General features: G+C 46.8%; 1 protein-coding gene and 1 pseudogene across 3 annotated transcripts in view; one reads left to right on the forward strand and one right to left on the reverse strand.

Moving 5' to 3' along the window:
• Positions 1-2556: 2556 nt before the first annotated feature.
• LOC119525547 lies at positions 2557-8661 on the reverse strand (annotated as a pseudogene).
• Positions 8662-9959: 1298 nt separating this feature from the next.
• Positions 9960-18641, forward strand: part of ARHGEF18 (Rho/Rac guanine nucleotide exchange factor 18) — a 122403-nt gene continuing 113721 nt past the window's right edge. For 2 of the 3 annotated variants that reach the window (XM_037824412.1, XM_037824413.1), the window contains exon 1: positions 10888-11023. In XM_037824412.1, coding sequence (XP_037680340.1) covers positions 10924-11023 — 100 coding nt within the window. In that variant the 5' untranslated portion in view covers positions 10888-10923. Of the gene's footprint in view, positions 10244-10887; positions 11024-18641 lie in introns of those variants that run through there. The other variant, XM_037824414.1, reaches the window with a different exon arrangement.

The raw sequence follows: 18641 nt of genomic DNA on the forward strand, positions 1-18641 counted from the left end.
ATAAAAACAAAGGAACCACTGACACATGTGGCACCGTGTACTCAGAAAATAGGTCCCAACTGGGTGTGTCCCTCCTTGGCTCTTATTCTAAGATGGAATGGGAAAGCTTAGCAAGTCCTTGAGAGTACGTTCCACAACTGAAACAAGATTACACAGAGCAGCAACTGCCAAGGACGGCCTCAGTTGTGGATTTTTATGTTAATGAGAGGGGTTCTAATTATAGGATAATAAATGCCAGTACCCTTTTCTCTGCATCTCTGCCAGCAGTAGGTGATATCACTTTCATTGTTTTTATCACTTTATTATTGCATATTTTATGACAATTCCTTGAAAACTTTTGTTCAACTTTAGAAAATATTGGAAACCATGGACAAGTTAAATCTGCAGAATTTCACAAGTAAATTGTCTAATTTCTAGCACATTGTCACTCTTTTGTTGCAGTCATTGCCACTCTCGGGTGTGAAGCAACGGTTCATTGTTACTGAAATTTGTACTCTCTGGGGATTACATTTTCATATATCATTTGGTCACTTGGTTGCACTCTTCTGAGAAGTGCCTGTTTATATCCTTTCTCATTTTTCAATTTATGTTTCTGGCTTATTAATGTGTAATGCCTTTCTAAATTAATGTGTAAAAACTTGTTATATATGAAGGTGCAAATGCTTCTCAGACAAAAAACCCGTCTTTACTTATGATTTTATTTTTCATATTTTCCATAACTTTTTGTTTATTTACATATAATCAGATATTTCCATCTTCTTATTCAAGACACCTGGGCTTTCTGTCTTGGTTTAAAAAAAAAAAACAGGGTTTAAACCTTTAGGTTGTGTAAATAGCCTTGTAAATTCCTTCTAAAATTTGTATTCATTTCTTGTTTTGCATGTTATCTTTAATCCATCTGGCATTTATTTTGTTTTTCCCACAGCATAGAAATATTTTGCTCTATCAAAAGTGGGAAAAGGAATAAATATCATGCTGAGGGAGAGAAGTCAGACACAAAGGGACAGATGTTTTATGATTCCATTTATATGAAATAGCTAGAATATGCAAATACATAGAAAGTACAGTGCAGGTTACTGGGCAGGGTGGATGTGGAATTAATGCAAATAGGTACAGGGTTTCTGTTTGGGGTGATAGGAAAGTTCTGGTAATAGATGGTGGTGGGGTAGTACAACACTGTGAATATGATTAATCCCACCAAGTGATATTCTTGGAGTGGTTGAGATGGGAAAGCTCATGTTGTATGTATGTTTCCACAATTTTAAAGAGAGAGAGAGATGGACAGAGACAGAGACAAAGAGAGAGAAAGGGAGGCAGAGAGAGAGAGAAAATGAAGAGACTGGAACTAGTGATGGAGAAAAACATTCCCAAAGGGACATTATTGAGACATATGAAAAAATTGGGGCATAGACTATAAGCTTTATATCAATGTTGAATTTCTTGAACTTGATAACTGCTCATAAGGTGGTCACATAAGTGAATATCCTTGTTCTTAGGAAAAGTATATGGAAGTCATAAATGTTCAAGAGCATGGTGCATACAACCTACCCCCAAATGTTTAGAAAATAAATGAATAGATAGATGGATAGATAGATGTTGGTTGGATGGATGGATAGGATAGATAGATAGATAGATAGATAGATAGATAGATAGATAGATACAGAACGATATGACAAATGTGACAAAATGTTAAAAGTTGCTGGCTCTGGGTATTGGTTGGGGAAGTGGGTAGGTTGGAGTTCCCTATGTGGGTTTTCTATTATTTTTGTAACTGTCCTGAAAGTTCGAAATTATTTCCAAATAAAATTTTTATTTTTAAACATTGGGAAAACACACCTCCTGGGTCTCACACCCATCCCCCTCACTAACTCAGGCCTGGTCCCCTAGGCCATGGGGTTTCCACCCTTGTTCTTATTTTTCTGGTTTTCTCACTGGATGTAGCTTGGGAGGAGCCATGGGAAAGCACTGTCCTCTAGTGGCAAGTGCAGTGATAGAAGCTGCGGTCTGAAGGAAAGGCCACCTTTAAAGCTGAGAGCAAGACGTGCATTCTTGAATCTCTCATGCTTGAATCTCTCCGGTGGATTCCCACTGCTCCTGTGAGGAGAACAAAAACACCGCTCCCTTTCTCACTAATTCAAGTCAACCTCTTTGACTGTCTGAATTCTCTGTTCTGTCTGGAATCTTCTCCAAGCTTCTTTTTCATCTGCTTAACTTTGCTCATCCTTGAGATGTCAGCTGAAATGTCATCTCCTCCAGGAGCCTCCCCTGGCCTCCCAGGCTTGGTCAGATTCCCTGTTAAGTGCCTCCTTCCTAACAGGATTCTTTATTTCTTTAATATCCACTTTCCATGCAAAATTTTAAGCTCCATGAAGGGAAGAATTCTGGCCTGTCGTAACTGCTGTAGCCACAGTGCTTCCCATATAGTAGGTGCTCAATAAATATTTATTGCATGCATGTTAGCTGTAACTTACTTTTTATTCATTCTTTCTTTTTTTTTTTTTTTAAACTCTAGAAGCCACTTTGGGGCTCTTCCGTGACGTGGCTGTTCTCCAAATGTCAGCCTGCTAGGCTAGGGGAGAAGCGGGGCAGACAGGGTGGGGAGAAGGGACTTAGGCTCATCCAAGCTGGGGAAATAGGTGAATAAGCACAGCCGGGAGCATTTAGGGCACAGAGAGTGCTCTGTCTGATGAGACCCTGAGAAGATATTTTTTGAAGATAATTATAATAATAATGGTTTTCCTCCAGGCCATGGTGGCCTTGAATGCAGAGTCAAGAAGGTCCTGAATTTGTAGGAAACTGGTACCCACTGATGGTATGTGAACAGGGGAAATGAGGGGGCCTATTGGGGCCAGAGATGGCCTTTGGGGTCACCCGGCTTTGGGAAGGGAGGAAGGTGGTAACCGGATTTCACAGCAGAGATGGGGAGTTCTAGGAAGTGGCCTCAAGTCAATAGCCCCCACCTCACAGCAACCAGTCACAAATTGGGGCTGCCCCTCAGATTTGATTTTTCAAAACGTGTTTGTGGTTTAAAATTTAAAGTTTTGAAAATCGCTGCCCAATTAATGGAGGGGGAATGATAACCCAATAAGAACAGATAAGCTATCATGGGTAAATTTAACGTTCTGGGAATGCCCAGAAATGACTATGGTTTGTTAATTTCTGATGGGTATGGTAGGAACAAGTTCACAGAAATGTTGCTATACTAGGTTATTTTCTTGGGGTAGAGTAGGAATATGTTGGAAGTAAAGTAGTTACTTTAGGTTAGTTGTCTTTTTCTTACGCCCTTGCTACGTTATGATTTACTTGAAATTTTTTTTACTGTATGTTTTTTTAATTTTTTTTTTGATATAGTTAATTTTAAAAAAGAGTTAAGTTGAAAAAAAAAAAAAAACAATGAAAAAAATATGCAGAGCCCCCTTGAGAAGCTGGTGGAGAATGCAGGGGTGTTGGGCTTCCCCACCTCGATGGTTGCTGATGTGCTCACAGACATAGGGGACTGGTGGTTTGATGGGCTGAGCCCTCTACCACAGGACTTGCCCTTGGCAAGACTGTTGCTGCAAATGAGATGCTAGGCCTGCTTGTAATTGTGGCTAAGTGTCTCCCCCCGAATGCCTCTCTGTTGCTCAGATGTGGCCCTTTCTCTCTAGCTAAACCAACTTGGCAGGTGAAATCACTGCCCTCCCCACTATGTGGGATCAGACACCCAGGGGAGTGAATCTCCCTGGCAACGTGGGAGGAATCTAGACCCAGCATCATGGGATGGAGAACATCTTCTTGACCAAAAGGGGGATGTGAAAGGAAATGAATAAGCTTCAGTGGCTGAGAGATTCCAAAAGGAGCTGAGAGGTCACTCTGGTGGGCACTCTTACGCACAATATAGACAACCCTTTTTAGGTTCTAATGAATTGGGGTAGCCGGCAGTGGATACCTGAAACTATCAAACTACAACCCAGAACCCATGAATCTCGACAACAATTGTATAAAAATGTAGCTTATGAGGGGTGACAATGGGATTGGGAAAGCCATAAGGACCACACTCCCCTTTGTCCAGTGTATGGATGAATGAGTAGAAAAATGGGGGCAAAAAAAAAAAAAAGACACCCAGTGTTCTTTTTCACTTGAATTGTTTTTTTTCACTTTAATTTTTATTCTTATTATTTTTGTGTGTGTGGTAATGAAAATGTTCAAAAATTAATTTTGGTGATGAACACACAACTATATATAATAGTACTATAAACAGTCGAATGTAGGCTTCATATGACTGCATGGTATGTGAATATATCACAATAAAAATGAATTTTAAAAAAAAAGGAAGAAAATCGCTGCCAATGCCCGTTTCCCCCCACCTCTTAGATGCTCAAGAACTAAGGCATAACCCTCAAGTGTGAATCCATTTGGGAAGGAGTAAAAGGGTCATCACCTTTTACGGGGTCTTTGGGGGCCAGACCAAGTGAGTGCTCTTCACACATGGCCTGGAAGGAGGTGTGAGCTCATCTGCCTTTCACAGATGAGAAGAACAAGGTACAGTCAGAGTAAGTGACGGGTCAGGCTGACGAGTGGGGATTTGGAATTTGAAGTCAGTTATAAGGAAGTTTACGTTTGTAACCACTAAGCCATTCTGTCTGGCAGCCTGGAGGGTGAAATTGTGGGCAAGGGAATGTGGAAGGAGGGATTTTTTTTTCTTTTACAGCTTTATTGTTAAAGAGAAACTGCACATATTTAAAATGTATAATTTGATACGTTTTGACATAGGCATAGACCCATGAAACCATCACCACATTCAAGACGGTGAATATATTCATCATCCCTAATGTTTCCTGCCCCTCTTTCTAATCCTGCCTTCCTGCTCCTCCCATCCCAGGCAAGCACTGATCTGTTTCCTGGCACTGTATTTTCTGGTCTGCATGTTCTAAAATTTGCTACAAATAGAAGCACATCGGTTTGTCTTCTTCTTCTGGCCTCTTTCACATATTAGCTTGAGACGCACCCAATTTGTCGTATATATCAATACTCCATGCCTTTTTATTGCTGGGGAGCAAGTGGTTCATTGTTTTGATGGACCACAATCCGTTTATCCACCCACCCGCTGATGGACATTTGAGTGGCTTCCAGTTTGGGGCTATGAAGGATAATGTAGCAAGGAATGTTCACATCCAAGCCTGTGGGTGGACATAAGCTTTTCACGTCTCTTGGATAAACAGCTTGGTGTGGAATTGCTGGGCCATATGGGAGATGCATGTTTAACGTTTCAAGAATCTGCCACACTGTTTCCCAAGGTGACCATTTCCTACTCCAACCAGCAGTGGATGAAAGTGGAAGCAAGGAGAGCAGGTCTGCCCTGGAACTTGGGAAGGTCCCTCTGGGGTCCGAGTGGACACCAGCAGGGAGGGGCAACCTGGGAGGAAGAGAAGAGGGTTGAGGCTTTTGAAGTGGGTGGTGGGAACTGAATGGAAGGAGACATCACAGCTGTTTGGGGACTTCGGTGTGTGACTGGGACTGAGACACTGGAGTTGGGCTGTCTCTGTCCCTCCACACCCTCTAGAGTGACTATTACTAAAAAACAGACAATAACAAGTGTTGGCAAGGATGCACAGGAATAGGAATCCTAGTACTTTGTTGGTCAGACTGTAAAATGGTGCAGCCACTGTGTGGTTCTATTCAGCTTGGTGGTTCCTGAGAAAGTTGAATACAGAATTACCATATGACTTGGCAATCCCACTCTGTGCTGGTTTGAAGCTGTTATGTATCCCCAGAAAGGGCCATGTTCTCTTTTTTTCCACTTGTAAGAATTTTATTCAACAGCAAATCCATTTGTAGAAATTTCATTGCACAAACATACACACACACACACAAAAAATATGATTGAACAAGGCTAATTGTGTCAATATTACAATTTGAAATATTTCACTGTATACCCTTAAGCACCTTTTGAATATTATCAATATATTACACACACATAAAAATTTTTAAAGGAGCAAAAACATATTCTATATAGCTACTTATTTAATGTTAAAATATTTACTGATTTTTTTCTGTAATGGAACTCTCCTCTAACATTTATATGGATCCAATACATGGAGAAACATCTTAAATGGAGCAGCTGGGAAAACCTCTTCTTAAACCCAACTCATAAAAAGCAGCAGTAGCAGTCACTTTTGAGCAAACCCCAAGTCCAGAATCCAGAAATTCCCATTTATACTCAAGAAAGCAGGCATCATTGAGGATGGTTAGGACACAATACAGCAATCATTGGGATGCAAGTAAATTTAGCTATGGGCTTTAAGCACATTTGCTGTTTATTTAAACATTGCCCATCCAAAAAGAGAGATGTTGGTGTGTTCAAAGCAGACCACTTCTCCTTCCCCACTAGAATTAATCTTTTCATTAATTTCTTATTCCTTTTCATACATTCAAGGCACAACACATTATCTTCTATGTTTGCAGATGGGAAAGTGCAGGCTGGTAACAGAAAGAGAGAGATCAACCTCTTGGGAGTGTCAGGTCCCCAGGCCTGCCCTGCATGGAACTGCAGGTGAACCCAACCCTTTGTGTCTGCAGGGAGAACTCTGCCATGGGCCACAAACCATCTGACACCAGAGGCTTGCAGCAAAAAGGCCTCAACAGAAGCAGGAATGGGACATGAATTCACAGTCTTAGGCTGAGCTGCTCTTGCAGTAATTCTTGTCCATGACATCAATATTGTCTCCTGAGCTGAAGTTGTCACTTCAACTCTATTAGTCATTTCTTCTTTCTCCATTCTCTTACAACTTTTCTGATCGTTTGCTGTCTTGGTCATCATCTAACATTTCTTCAAACATGATTGCAACTTAGCCTCCCCTGGTGTGTCAGGAATATCCTGCTTTTGCTTAGGGTAAGCACGTTGCTGGAGTCTCAGATAAACTATTTTCAGGCCATTGGTACTCAAAATAAAATGTTGGCACCACTTCTGCAAAATGTCCCAGTGTACCTTATTAATTGGAGGCAAAATGGTAAACAAGGGATGCACTGGTACTTTAGGTCTTGAGCAAGCTTTGCATTGCTCATTCATTTGAGGAAGATGAACTTTATCCTTTTTCCTAGACTTCTTAGTTGAGCAGTTGAAGTACTTGGTTCCATTCAATTCTCCTCTTGAGGTTCCTCTTTTATTGGAACTAATGTGATTATCACATGTTCCTCCTCTAATTCCTCCTCCAAGACATTTTTTTCACTGCTATCGTAATTTGAGTATGCTATTTCCAGGACACACAGGTGAAGACAATGTCAGCAAAGTCCAAGGTCATTTTGTTTTAATGCATTCCTGTGGGTGCAGACCTATTGTGGGTGGAACCTTCTGGTTAGGTTACTTCAATTGATAAGTGGCTCACCCAGTTCAAGATGGGTCTTAATCCTTTTTCTGGTGTCCTTTATGAGAGGGTAAAGGACAGAAAAAGCCAATAGAGCTTAGAGAGAGAAAAGCCCCAGAGATGCTAAGAGAGGACCCACAGAAGCTCAGAGAGGAAGACATTGGAACCAGGAGCTGAAAACAACAAAACCTAGGAGCAAAGGACCAGCAGATACTGGCTATCTGCCTTCTCATGTGACAGAGGAACCCCAGATGCCAGCAGCCTTTCTTCAGAGAAGGTATCTTCTTCCTGATGCCTTAAATTGTACATTTTCATTTCATGGCCCTTCAACTGTAAATTTGTAAGCTAATAATTCCCCATTGTTAAAAGCCAGTCCACTTCTGGTATACTGCATTTCAGCAATTTTAGCAAACCAAAACACTCTCCTCAGTATATATCCAAAAGAATTGAAAGCAGAGACTCAGACAGATACTTGTACACTAATGTTCATGTCAGTGTTATTCACAACAGCCAAAAGGTGGAAGCTGATGTCTAGATAAACAAAATATGGTCTATCCATACACCTAAATATTATTCAAACATAAAAAGGAATGGAGCTCTGATACGTGAATAACATGGATGAACCTTGAAGAATCATGTAGAGTGAAATAATCCAGACACAAAAAGACAAATATTTTATGCTCTCACTTATATGAAATATCTAGAATAAGCAAATTTGCAGAGATAGAAAGCAGCTTACCAATACCAGGAGACAGGGGTAAGGAAAAGAGGGAGTTATTGCTTAACAGGTGCAGAGTTACTGTTGGAGGTGATGAAAAAGTGGGGGTCATGAATGTTGGTGATGGTAACACAATATTGTGAATGTAAATGATACCACCAAATTGTACTCTTGAAACTGATTTAAATGGGAAATAGAAAAAAAATTAAAAATCCAAATTAAATGAGTTAATACTTGACACTTGGCGAGTACCCTAGAAGGGTTTATTGTTTTTTACTATTGCATTATTAATATTTAGGTTTCTAATTTAGCTTATATGTTAGGTAATCAGGTAAACTGTTTGAAAGTATCTTGATGGAGAGATACCCATAAGATGTTGCTTATTCGTGATCAGGGAAGGAAAAAACCCTTTTGTGTGTAAATGCAGAGAAACCAGGCACCGTGCTCTCTTGCATAAATTACTGAGCACAGCCTCTGGTTCACAGAGAGCCCTCCAGAAAGAGAGGCGTTGCTGTAACGCTGATGAGGGTTGCTGTTAGGTTCTGCTGTCAGAACCCTGGAGAGCGCCAGCGGGGCCTCCCCGGGGGCCCCCAGGACCATCGTCATTTCTCCCCGCTGCCCCTTCTCCCACCGAAGCAGAGATTGGAGTGAGGGGGCCACAAGTCAAAGAACACCACGGGATGCCCGCAGCCGCCATCAACTAGGAGAGGCAAGGCACACCTTCTCCGCTAGAGTCTCGGGAGAGCGCGCAGCCCTGCGCCACCTTGATTCGGACTCAGCTAAAAAGATGGCAGACTTCCGGCCTCCAGAACTGTGAGGGAACAAATTTCGGTGTTTCAAGACACCCGGCAGCGGCCTCAGGAAACTCATACATCTAGTGAAATGAGTTTTTAACAGCTATTACTTTGGCTTTTAATATCATTTATTGCATCATCCATTCATATAATTTTATGTTTAATGATGGCTGTGATTAATTTTTGCTGGCAGATTTCCTAGAAATTTAACCCGTCGACTTGCATGCTGGGGTGAGGTGGCATCTTTGTGTGTGCTCCACGAGCACCTCTGTGAGGCACGGACTGTGCATTGGAGTGTGAATCTGTGCTCCCAGGTCTCTAGATGTCCACACGGTATGCCCATGTGTGACGGGATGTCGGTGTGTGAATGTGTGCTGAGGTAACTCTGTGTCCCTCCATTGGCCTCTCTGGCTCCCCTCTGGCTTATGAGTCCATGTGCGTGCTCTTGCATGCCCGTGCATGGGATTCCATGTGTTCCCATGCATGGTGCCATGTGTGCCAATGCACCCATGCCACGTGTCTCTGACTGTAGAGGAGCTTGGATGTGCCCCTGCAGGTACCAGCATTCTACGCATGGACTCACTGTCTCTGTGTGCCTGAGTGGAGTGGAGTCCGTGCCTTTCTGTGAGAACCCATGTGCCTGAATGCCGACCCCAGTGGCATGCTGGAGCTGACTTGTCCTGGCATACAAGGGTTGATCCAGTAATGTCACATTGGCAGTTTGAAATCAGATACAATGGGGATATGTATTTACACCACAGGAATTGGCACACACAAAAATAAGGGCTCTTTTGGGTCAGAGAGGCAACAGTTAAACATCTACCAGCACACCATGTGGGTGCATGTGTATCTGTGCCCGGGTACCCATGTGTATCACTGTTTGTGCACACACATGCTAGGGTGTGCAATTTTCATGTGTGCATCTGGGTGCCCCATTTGTCTCTGCCTGTGTACCCATGTGCCAGGGTGAGGCCCCTGCGCCCCGTTCCTCTCCGGCAGTTGGTTCCACAGGAAGCTGTTGGGGGTGGGGACGAGGGCAGTGACACTCCCCCCCACCAGCTCTCAGCCCCACCTCCTCAGGACACCTGCACGCACAGAGCTGGGGGTGGGGGAAGAGGCTTGCTGCTTCTAGAACCCCAGTCCTCTGTGCTGTGCCCAGACCCCTGGGTCAGGCCACAGCCAGAGACAGAGGTGGTAGGTGGGTGGGTAGGCAGGTCGTTGGAGAAGAGGAAGCTGGGGCAGAGTTGGGTCACCCTGTGGTTACGCCGGGCCCTGGCTGGCTAAGGCTGCCCCCAGGCCTGCTCCAAGCCCCAGATGTGGGCCATGGGGGCTTCAGGAGCTGGCAGCCAGGCTGGGTACATGCAACTCTGAGAACAAGGCTCCATCTGGTGAGTAACCATCACTGGGAGTGGGGGACAAATGGACCAACAGGGATGGGGTGACAGAGGGGCATGGGGGTTGGGGGGATGGGCAGAAAGACCATCCACAGTCTTTCTCCACTTTCTATTCAACCTGCCTCCTGAGTTGGATGGAGGAGACTGTTTGAGCTGTTTGTCTTACAATGGTCTGCAGTCATGAGAGTAACCCCAAGAGGTTGGGGGCGGGGGCGTGAGGGGCAACAGGATAAGAAAATGGGATGGAGAGGGGACAGGGGCTGAATGGGAGAGCTTAGGCGCCCCTCTGTCGCAAAGTCCCGGGGAGAGCTTCTTAAAATGCAGATTCTGGGGCCCACATGGACCTTCCTGACGCACAATACAAAGGGCGGGGCTGGGGAATCCGGTTTTCAAAACAAATTCTCGCTTAAGGCTGATGTCTGAGACCAGCCCTGAGAAGGGCCTTGCCGCATCTTCCAGGGTCATCCAAAGGGAAGGACCACCCCCCACCCCAACAGAGCAGGTTGAGGCCCTCCCCATATGGAGATACCCCCTGGTTCCCACCATGGTCTGCCTCAAAAACCTTGTACACCCCGCTGCCTGGGGTGGGGTGACAAGGGACAGGAAGGCTGCGGTTTGTTCTGGGCACACCCAAGCCTGCTGCTTCCTCCCAGCCCCTGACACTGCACAGCCAGATGGGCGGGCATCAAGCATGCTGGGGTCTGGGAAGGTGGCCCGGGAGCCAGGAGGGGGCGAATTTGGAGCAGACGACTGGAGTCAGGGAGGATGGAGCTGGTGAGTTTGGCTGGGGACGTGTTGAGGAAGGCTTAGAATGCCACACTCAGGAGCTAATTCTCCAGGGGGTCCTGTCACTTGCAGCTCTGAGAAAGGGACTCGAAGACGGGGGGGAGATGAGGGAAAGCTGGCCTCCACTACCAGCCACCTTTAAGCTCCCTCACTACAATTGTGAGCCCTTCTGGGAGGACTTCTGGAAGAGGCAGGCACTTAATTGGTCCTTGAATTGCCGGCAAAACATCAGCTGCATGTGTGTCGGGGTGTCTGGTCTGGGCCTTCTCCACGTGCCCTCCCCACCCCACCACCAACCCCTGATGGAGGTGCAGGTGCTCAGGTCTTCTGTTGTGGGTCAGACGGATCTGGGTTCCAATCCTGGCTCCCCTGCCACTGCGTGACAGTGAATAAGTGGTGTAACCTCTTCGGCCCTCTGTCTGTTCATCCAGAAAACCATTGTCTTAAGGCCCTGCATGTGAAATCTTTATCTTGGTGCCTGCACAGCAGGAGCTCAGAAAACATCATCAGCACCCACTGTGTCCCTGTCCCAAAGCCTTGCTCTCTGAGCAACCTCCTCCCACACAACATGTGTGCGTCATCAGAGACTTTCTTTCTAAGCCATATCTAAAAAGAGAGACTAATGGTGGGCTTTCAAAAACCCCTTCCCTAAATAGGGGTGGCACCCATTTCCTTGGACCCTGCTTGTGACCGGCTCTTCCTTGACTGAGGATGATTTTAGTAACCTCAGAAGGGTTGGAACACAGCAATGAGGTTTATGTTAGAAGATCCCTTGGGACCCTAGTGGGGAAGCAACTGGATTGAAGGAGAGAGAATGGGGACAGGGAGACCCTCTCAGGAAGTGATGGCGGCTGGGCCAGGCCAGGCCAGGAGAATACAGAGGGAAGAAGAGGAGTATGGACAGGACTTGGGGACTATCTGGTAGCAGGGAGGTCTAGGGCAGGGCACTGGTTTCTGCTTAAATATTGGGAATGGAGGTGGGGGAAATTGGTGGGCTTTAGAGAAACTGTGTTTGAGATGTTTGTCACTTACACTTTTTGTGTCTTGGTTTCCTCATCTTTACAACGGGAGTGATGGAAGCTTCCCCATTACCCCACAGGGTGGTTGTGAGGACTGGGTTATGTAAAGCACTTGGAACAGAGCCTGGTACACCATCACTTCTGGTTAAATGTCAGGTTTTATTGCTGTTACTTCACCCCTGGGCTTTAGGGTGTCATGAGCACACACCTGGCCTCCCAGTGGGCAGCCTCTGCTTAATCCCTCCCATTGCTCAAGGTTTTCTCTATAACTAGAAATGTCCCTTGCCGCCCACCTGGACTCCAGGCCCTGGGCAGGAGGAGCAGATTGTATTTTCCAAAACCAGCCACAGTGATATTTCCAGGCTCAGATGCTCTTCCAGAAGCTTGCCTCTCCCACGTCAAGAGGTGGAGTCAAGGTAGAGTCCTCTCCCCTTAGACCTGGGCAGATCTTCATGATTCCCTCAACTAATAGAGTGAAGAAGGAGAATGCTAGATCACAAAAGGCAAGGCAGCTTCTGCCTGGGTCTCTCTCTTGGGATGTGCATCTTTGGAGCACTGAGACTCCAAGTGAGAGGTCCAGCCGTCCTGAAGCTGCCATGCTGGAGAGTCCAGGGGAAAGGCCAGGCAGAGATAAAAAGAGATGCCCAGGAAACCCCAGCTCTTCAAGTCTTTCCAGCCATGTGAGTGAAGACTTCCAGATGGTCCAGCCCCCGCCCTTGTCTGACTAAAACCTCATGAGTGACCCCAAACCAAAACCACCCAGCCAAGCCGCTCCCTAATTCCTGTCCCACTGAAACCTTGAGAGATAATAAATGATGGTTGTTCTAATCCTCTAGGTTTTGGGGTGATTTGTTATGAAGCCATAGATGCCTAGAATACCCTGCATTGTGACTGGAGCTAACAGAAAAGTTAGCTTTTTCAGTGAAACAAACCACCCCAAAACTCAATATACTAAAACAATAGCCATTGTTTAGCTCATGATTCATCAGGTCAGTTGGGTGGTTCTTCTGACTGGACCAACTCAGCTGACCTCTGATGAGCCCACTAATGAATCTATATTCATTGGACCCTATCATGATGGCTACTCTGGAAACTGCCCTTTCCAGGGACCAGGACACCATTGTGTCAAAAGAGGGTACCCTCACAAGATGGTGAAAGACCTCACTAAGATGGTAGACACTTACATGGTGGATAGTGGCTGTCCTCACCAAGATGGTGGCTACTTTCATCAAGATGGAGCACATCCAAAACCCTGAACCCCCATCCAGACTCTTTTAGTATCACTAGTGACACCCAGACCAGCAGATCACCCTTGGCACAGGACTATTTTCAACTTAGAGCCAGCATTGGCTCAAGGGAGACTATCCAAGTGGTAGATGTCATTAGGGTCTCCTCCTGGCAAATACACAGCTTAAAACCAGGAAATTCCAACCTGACACCACTCAAGGTTACAAAAATATCCACCCCTTAGCCTTCTGCCTCCAATTACCCCCACCCATGCAGATCTGGACTTTCTCCTCCTCACAACTTTACAGCTAACTCAAGATGGGAACCACACATTCCTGATGTGGTGTTATAATCACACCATGTTAAACTCTGGTCCTGGGTCAATAAGAGGAGGTGGTGGAAGAATCACAGTTGTAGGTACCACCTACCTCCACCACCACTTGCTGTATATATATCAAAACTGTCCACCAGGTGAGCACATTTGGCTCTGTGCAAGGAGGAAGTACCTGTCAGTATCCCTTCCCCATGGTCATTTATACCAAACTAGCCCATTGCTGTATTTTTAACTCCAGTATCTCTATCTTCTGGGGTTATATTGTTTTTGTCAGTTTTTCTCCTTGGTTTTAGGTCAGATGTTTCTGTCTCCTGGTATGACTGGTAATTTTTTACTGAATTCCAGACATCATTTATGAAAAACTACAGAGATAATTTTGCAGCTCTGCCTGGTGTTATCTTTCTCCAGAGAGGGTTTACTTTTGCTCTGGCAGACAGTTAGAGTAAGGTCAGATCCCTTTAATCTAATCAGGGATTAAGTTGACTTGAAACTGGATTTTGGTCTTGGAGATAGATAGCTGGTCTATTTCCGGTCCTTTCTTACTCATAGGTGTAGTCTTTTGGAGGTCCCAACCCTCTCCTCCTTGTGGGGCCTGAATTCCAATTTCTGTTTCTCCAGACCCAGAAGGTTTCCAAAAGCTATACTCAGTTTCTCAGCCTCTTTCTCATCTGCTTCTCAGCCGCTCAAGCAGAGTGTTCAAAACAACTGCTTGTGAGAAAAAAGTACTGCATTATGTCCACCTCACATCTCTAAGTTTTCCTTCTTTCCAGGACCCTAGCTTCTCAAATCCTGGCTGCTATTGTCTTCAAACTGAGGTTTTTTGTGGGTTTTTTCCCCCAATTTTGTCCAACTTTTCTACTTATTGGTGGGAGGGTAAATCTGCAGTAAGCTAGTCTACCATTCTTAGAAATAGATACCCCCATTGTATTTTTAGAGTTAAATTTTTTTATCAAGCCTCCCAATTGCTAATTCTTCCCTGGACTCACTGTCTTTCCCCTAGTTCTGGACCACTGGGGGCCTGCCTTTAGCGCTATAGTTTGATGGAAGTCCCTCGTAGCTTCTTGCTCCTCTAGATTTGCCTGGGACTCTCATATCTGCTCTCTACCCAGAGGACAAGAAGTTCCAAGTGGCATTTGTAGCCTCTCCAGGGGAAAGTGTGTAGCAGGAGATGAGGAACTAAAATGTGGAGCACAGCAGAGGAGGTGATTTTTCAAATCTTCTTCAACCCTTCTTTGAGTTTCTATATGCATATCTAAGTGTGTATAATTTGTGTGTATGTGTGCATGTATGAGTATCTGGTTAAGAATATATATCTGACTCTGTGTGTGTGTGTCATTGTCTATTTGAGCTTGAGAGTGCATTATGTGTTGGTGTATAAAGTGTATCTTTCTGTCAATGAAAGGTTTGCATGTCACCTGCTTGAAATATGGTGGCTGAAGCCATGGGGGAGATGGCAAGTGGGATCGCCAGTGCTAGTGGGGAGAGCACAAAGTGGCCAAGCACAGAACACTGGGACCAGAATTTAAGGGGCAGGCAGCGAAAAGAAGATAAACTAAGTCAGAAAGGGAGACTGGGACGGAGCAGGCAGAGGAAGGAGGAGTGGGTTTCAAGAATGGAGTGGTCAGCAATGTCCAGTAAAATAAAGTCTGAAAAGTGCCCATTGGATTTAGCCCCAGAGAGATCCGGAAGAGCAGAAGGGATGGATAAAGGACTGTACTGGGCTGTGGAGTCAACAGGTGTGAGGAGGTAAAGGTATGGGGGGTGAATAACACTTTGAGAAGGGAGGGAGAGCCTCCACTCTGAAGAGGGTGGGCTGGGAGGTTAGGGAGGAGAAGGCCTTGATCTCACCATTGGCGGGTTTGGGACTGGGAGGTAGCGGAAAGGATGTGGGGAATGGAGGAGTGGGTCAGCAAGGGACAAAGAGAGGAATTTTTCAGTGAGTGAAGATGCAGGTGAGGGAGCTTCTACCACCAGGGGGCAGCACTTGCATGGACAGGCGCGCACACACACACACACACACACACACACACACACACAACACACTCAGATACACAAACACCTAGAAGACATCAAACCTCTCACAGACACCAGAAACAGATCTCCTTAGAGACACAGAGGCATCATGTAGGTACAACCCTGCAGATACCAAGGGACATTCAGACATTCACACACACAAATATGCACACTGTTACACACAGACACCAAGATGGATACACAGAGACTTTTAAAAACCACCTAGATTTGCCCTCAAACACACTCTCACATGCATGAAAACACACACCGACACACAAATGCAAGGTCAAACACGCTGTCACACAAATGCAAGGTCAAACACACACCATCACACAAATGCAAGTTCAAACACACAGAGACAATAGAAGACACACACGCAAACACTCGGACATTCCCATGCGCCCTGGATTACCTCAGGACCCAGGCTCTTCTTGTTCCCTGCGGACCTTCAAGGCCCCCACACCTCCCACTGCTCTCTTCCTCTCCTCCTGGGAATGTCTTGTCCAGCCAGGATGTTGAGGTTCACGGGGCTGAGGAGGGTGCTAAGGGCTTGGCCTCCCCCACCCCAGGCCGGGGTTCCCAGGGGCCCCCACAGCTGGAAACCCTGGCCCCCCTGCCCCAGCCCAGCCTTCCATCAGCTGATGCGTCTGGCAGACCCTGGCGGCAGTCTCCGCCCCCCTTGCTGGCAGCCCCATCCTGGCAAGGACTCCCGTCCCAGCTCCTGCTGCGTCCCCCCCGCTGTTCTCTCCCACTCTCGCGGCCCCCATGGCTGACTCGGTGCTCAACCACTCCTGGCCGGCCCTCTCCAAACTGTGGCTGAAGCGGTGGGCCTTCAAGAGAGGTAAGGGGGCAGACAGTGACCCACCGTCCTGCCTTGAGGCTTTCCTCGGCTGGAGGACAGACTCTGCCTGAACCGGACCCTCTTTGGGCTCCATCGCTGAGGCGTCTCTGCCTTCAGCACTCTCTCAGGGGCTCGAGGAGACCCCAAGACCCCTGAATCCCTGGGACCCATGAAACAGCATGGACTTGTGGGGCCCCTCCTGTCTTGGAGAAAATATTTCCCCAGTTTTGGCCAGGAGCTTGCTTGGGAAAGTAAATTTGCAGGAGAGTCCACCCTCCCAACTGGGTTCCAGAACTCCCTAGGGGCAGCCTGGTGACTCCCTGGGGGGGGGGGGGGTCCTAGTGCTGGGGGTTCCCAGACCAGCTGCAAGGCAGAGACTCGGGGAGGAGGCAAGAGGGAGGGGATTTGAGATCCTCCTCAGGGATTCTGGCAGATACCTCCCTCAAATAGACACACACACACACACACACACACACACACACACACACACACTTGCACACTGGCCAGAGATTGCCCTTGGTTTCCCTCTGCAGGGGCTGGAGAGGCCTTGTATTATATTCCGCAAGTCCTGAGTGAACTCCTCTTGCAAAAAGACCCGTCTTAAATCTCAGGAACTCTAGCCCCTGAAGATAACCAGGCGCTGACCGGGTCCACAGGGTACCCTGACAAAGCATCTGGGGGCCAGTAGGACAGAAGGTGTTCATATACCCATTGCCCCCTGGGTTTCCTCAGCCCTGTGCCTCCGCACCCATATGGGACCCTCCTGGCCAGGCCAGCCCCACGGCTGGGCCTCAACCAGCCCTACCATTGTCTACGTGAACCAAGTACTTGCTTAGGGTAGCAGTGAGTCTCCATAGAAGAGGGATGCAGACAAGAAGGTACATCAGCTTGTTCATTCCACAGACTCTCACAGAGTACTGGGATCAGGGAGGAGGTGGGAACATCAGGGTACCTGGAGGCTGGGGCTCTGGAGAGAGAGTGGCCTGGGGACTGGGGTGCAATAGGACAGTGGTCATAGTGATGGAAGTTTGCTGCCTGTTGTTGAGCCCTCACCACACGCCAGGACTAGTTAGCACAATATTTTGTGAAGTTGGGCTCAGAGAGGCTAAGTGACTTGTTCAGTCACACAGCAAGTGAGCCTCTGGAGGAGTCAGGATTCGAAACCAGTTCTGTTCTGAGGCCATCTTTGTGTTGCGCTCTGACCAATGAGCCAACCTGCCAGTGTGGGCAGCTGGAGGGCCTGGGGAGGGGTTTCGATCTATCAGAGGGTGGCAATAATGGAGAAGTGGTGCATCAGCCGTGGATCAACGAGGTGTCTTCCCTCAACCCATGGCCTGATGAAGGTCTGCCCTGCTCCTGGACACCCAGCCCACCCCATCTCCCTGCCTGGGCAGGTTGAGGCTGTGATTTATGGACCAGCAGGTGTGGGGGGGGGTGAGCTAAGGGAACTAGCAGCAATTCTTACACCCTTTTATGGCTGATGCTCTGGGGGCTGTGGTGGGGGTGGTGGTGCAGGAGGAGGCTATCTGGGACCTGAACCCAAGCTGATGGGCAGCTCCTTAGAGAGAAGTATGGGGGTAGGAAGCAGAGATCCATCCCCAAATGACACCTTTCCTTGCTCAGGCCCCGTGTTCTACTCTAGTGTAACTCTCCTAGGAGAGTGGCTCCCAGTCTTTAGCTCTGGAAGGGAAGGGGAAAGGACTTTGGGGTCCCCCCTTACCGCTTTATAACTGGCTAACTGGGCACCTAATTGGACTTCCCAGGGAAATGGAGGGTTTGGATTGGGGAGGCAGACAAGGATGAGGGGATGGGTTGGAGCCTCCAGTGAGGTTTCTCACTGCCCCACCCCCTCAACTGCCCGCGTTACCTCTTCTGGCCATATTTTTAAATTCATTCCCCAAATATATAATAAGGCATTCTGCGTATCTCACCTTGGGTTCCTTCTTATCTGGATTCTCTGCCAAAATTCTTCTCCCCTTCCTTCTACATCTCACCCTCATCCCTTCAGAATGCTATCTCTTTAGTGTAGTGCATCATTGCCTCTGGACACTGAAACTATCCATCCATCCACCCATGCATACATATATACACACATACATGGAGCCATTCATCCAACCATCTAGCAACCCATCTATCCATGCAGCCATCTATCTATCCAAAAATCCATTCATC

Source organism: Choloepus didactylus, assembly GCF_015220235.1.
Source record: "Choloepus didactylus isolate mChoDid1 chromosome 25 unlocalized genomic scaffold, mChoDid1.pri SUPER_25_unloc2, whole genome shotgun sequence".
In the NCBI taxonomy this organism is placed as follows: Eukaryota; Metazoa; Chordata; class Mammalia; order Pilosa; family Megalonychidae; genus Choloepus; species Choloepus didactylus.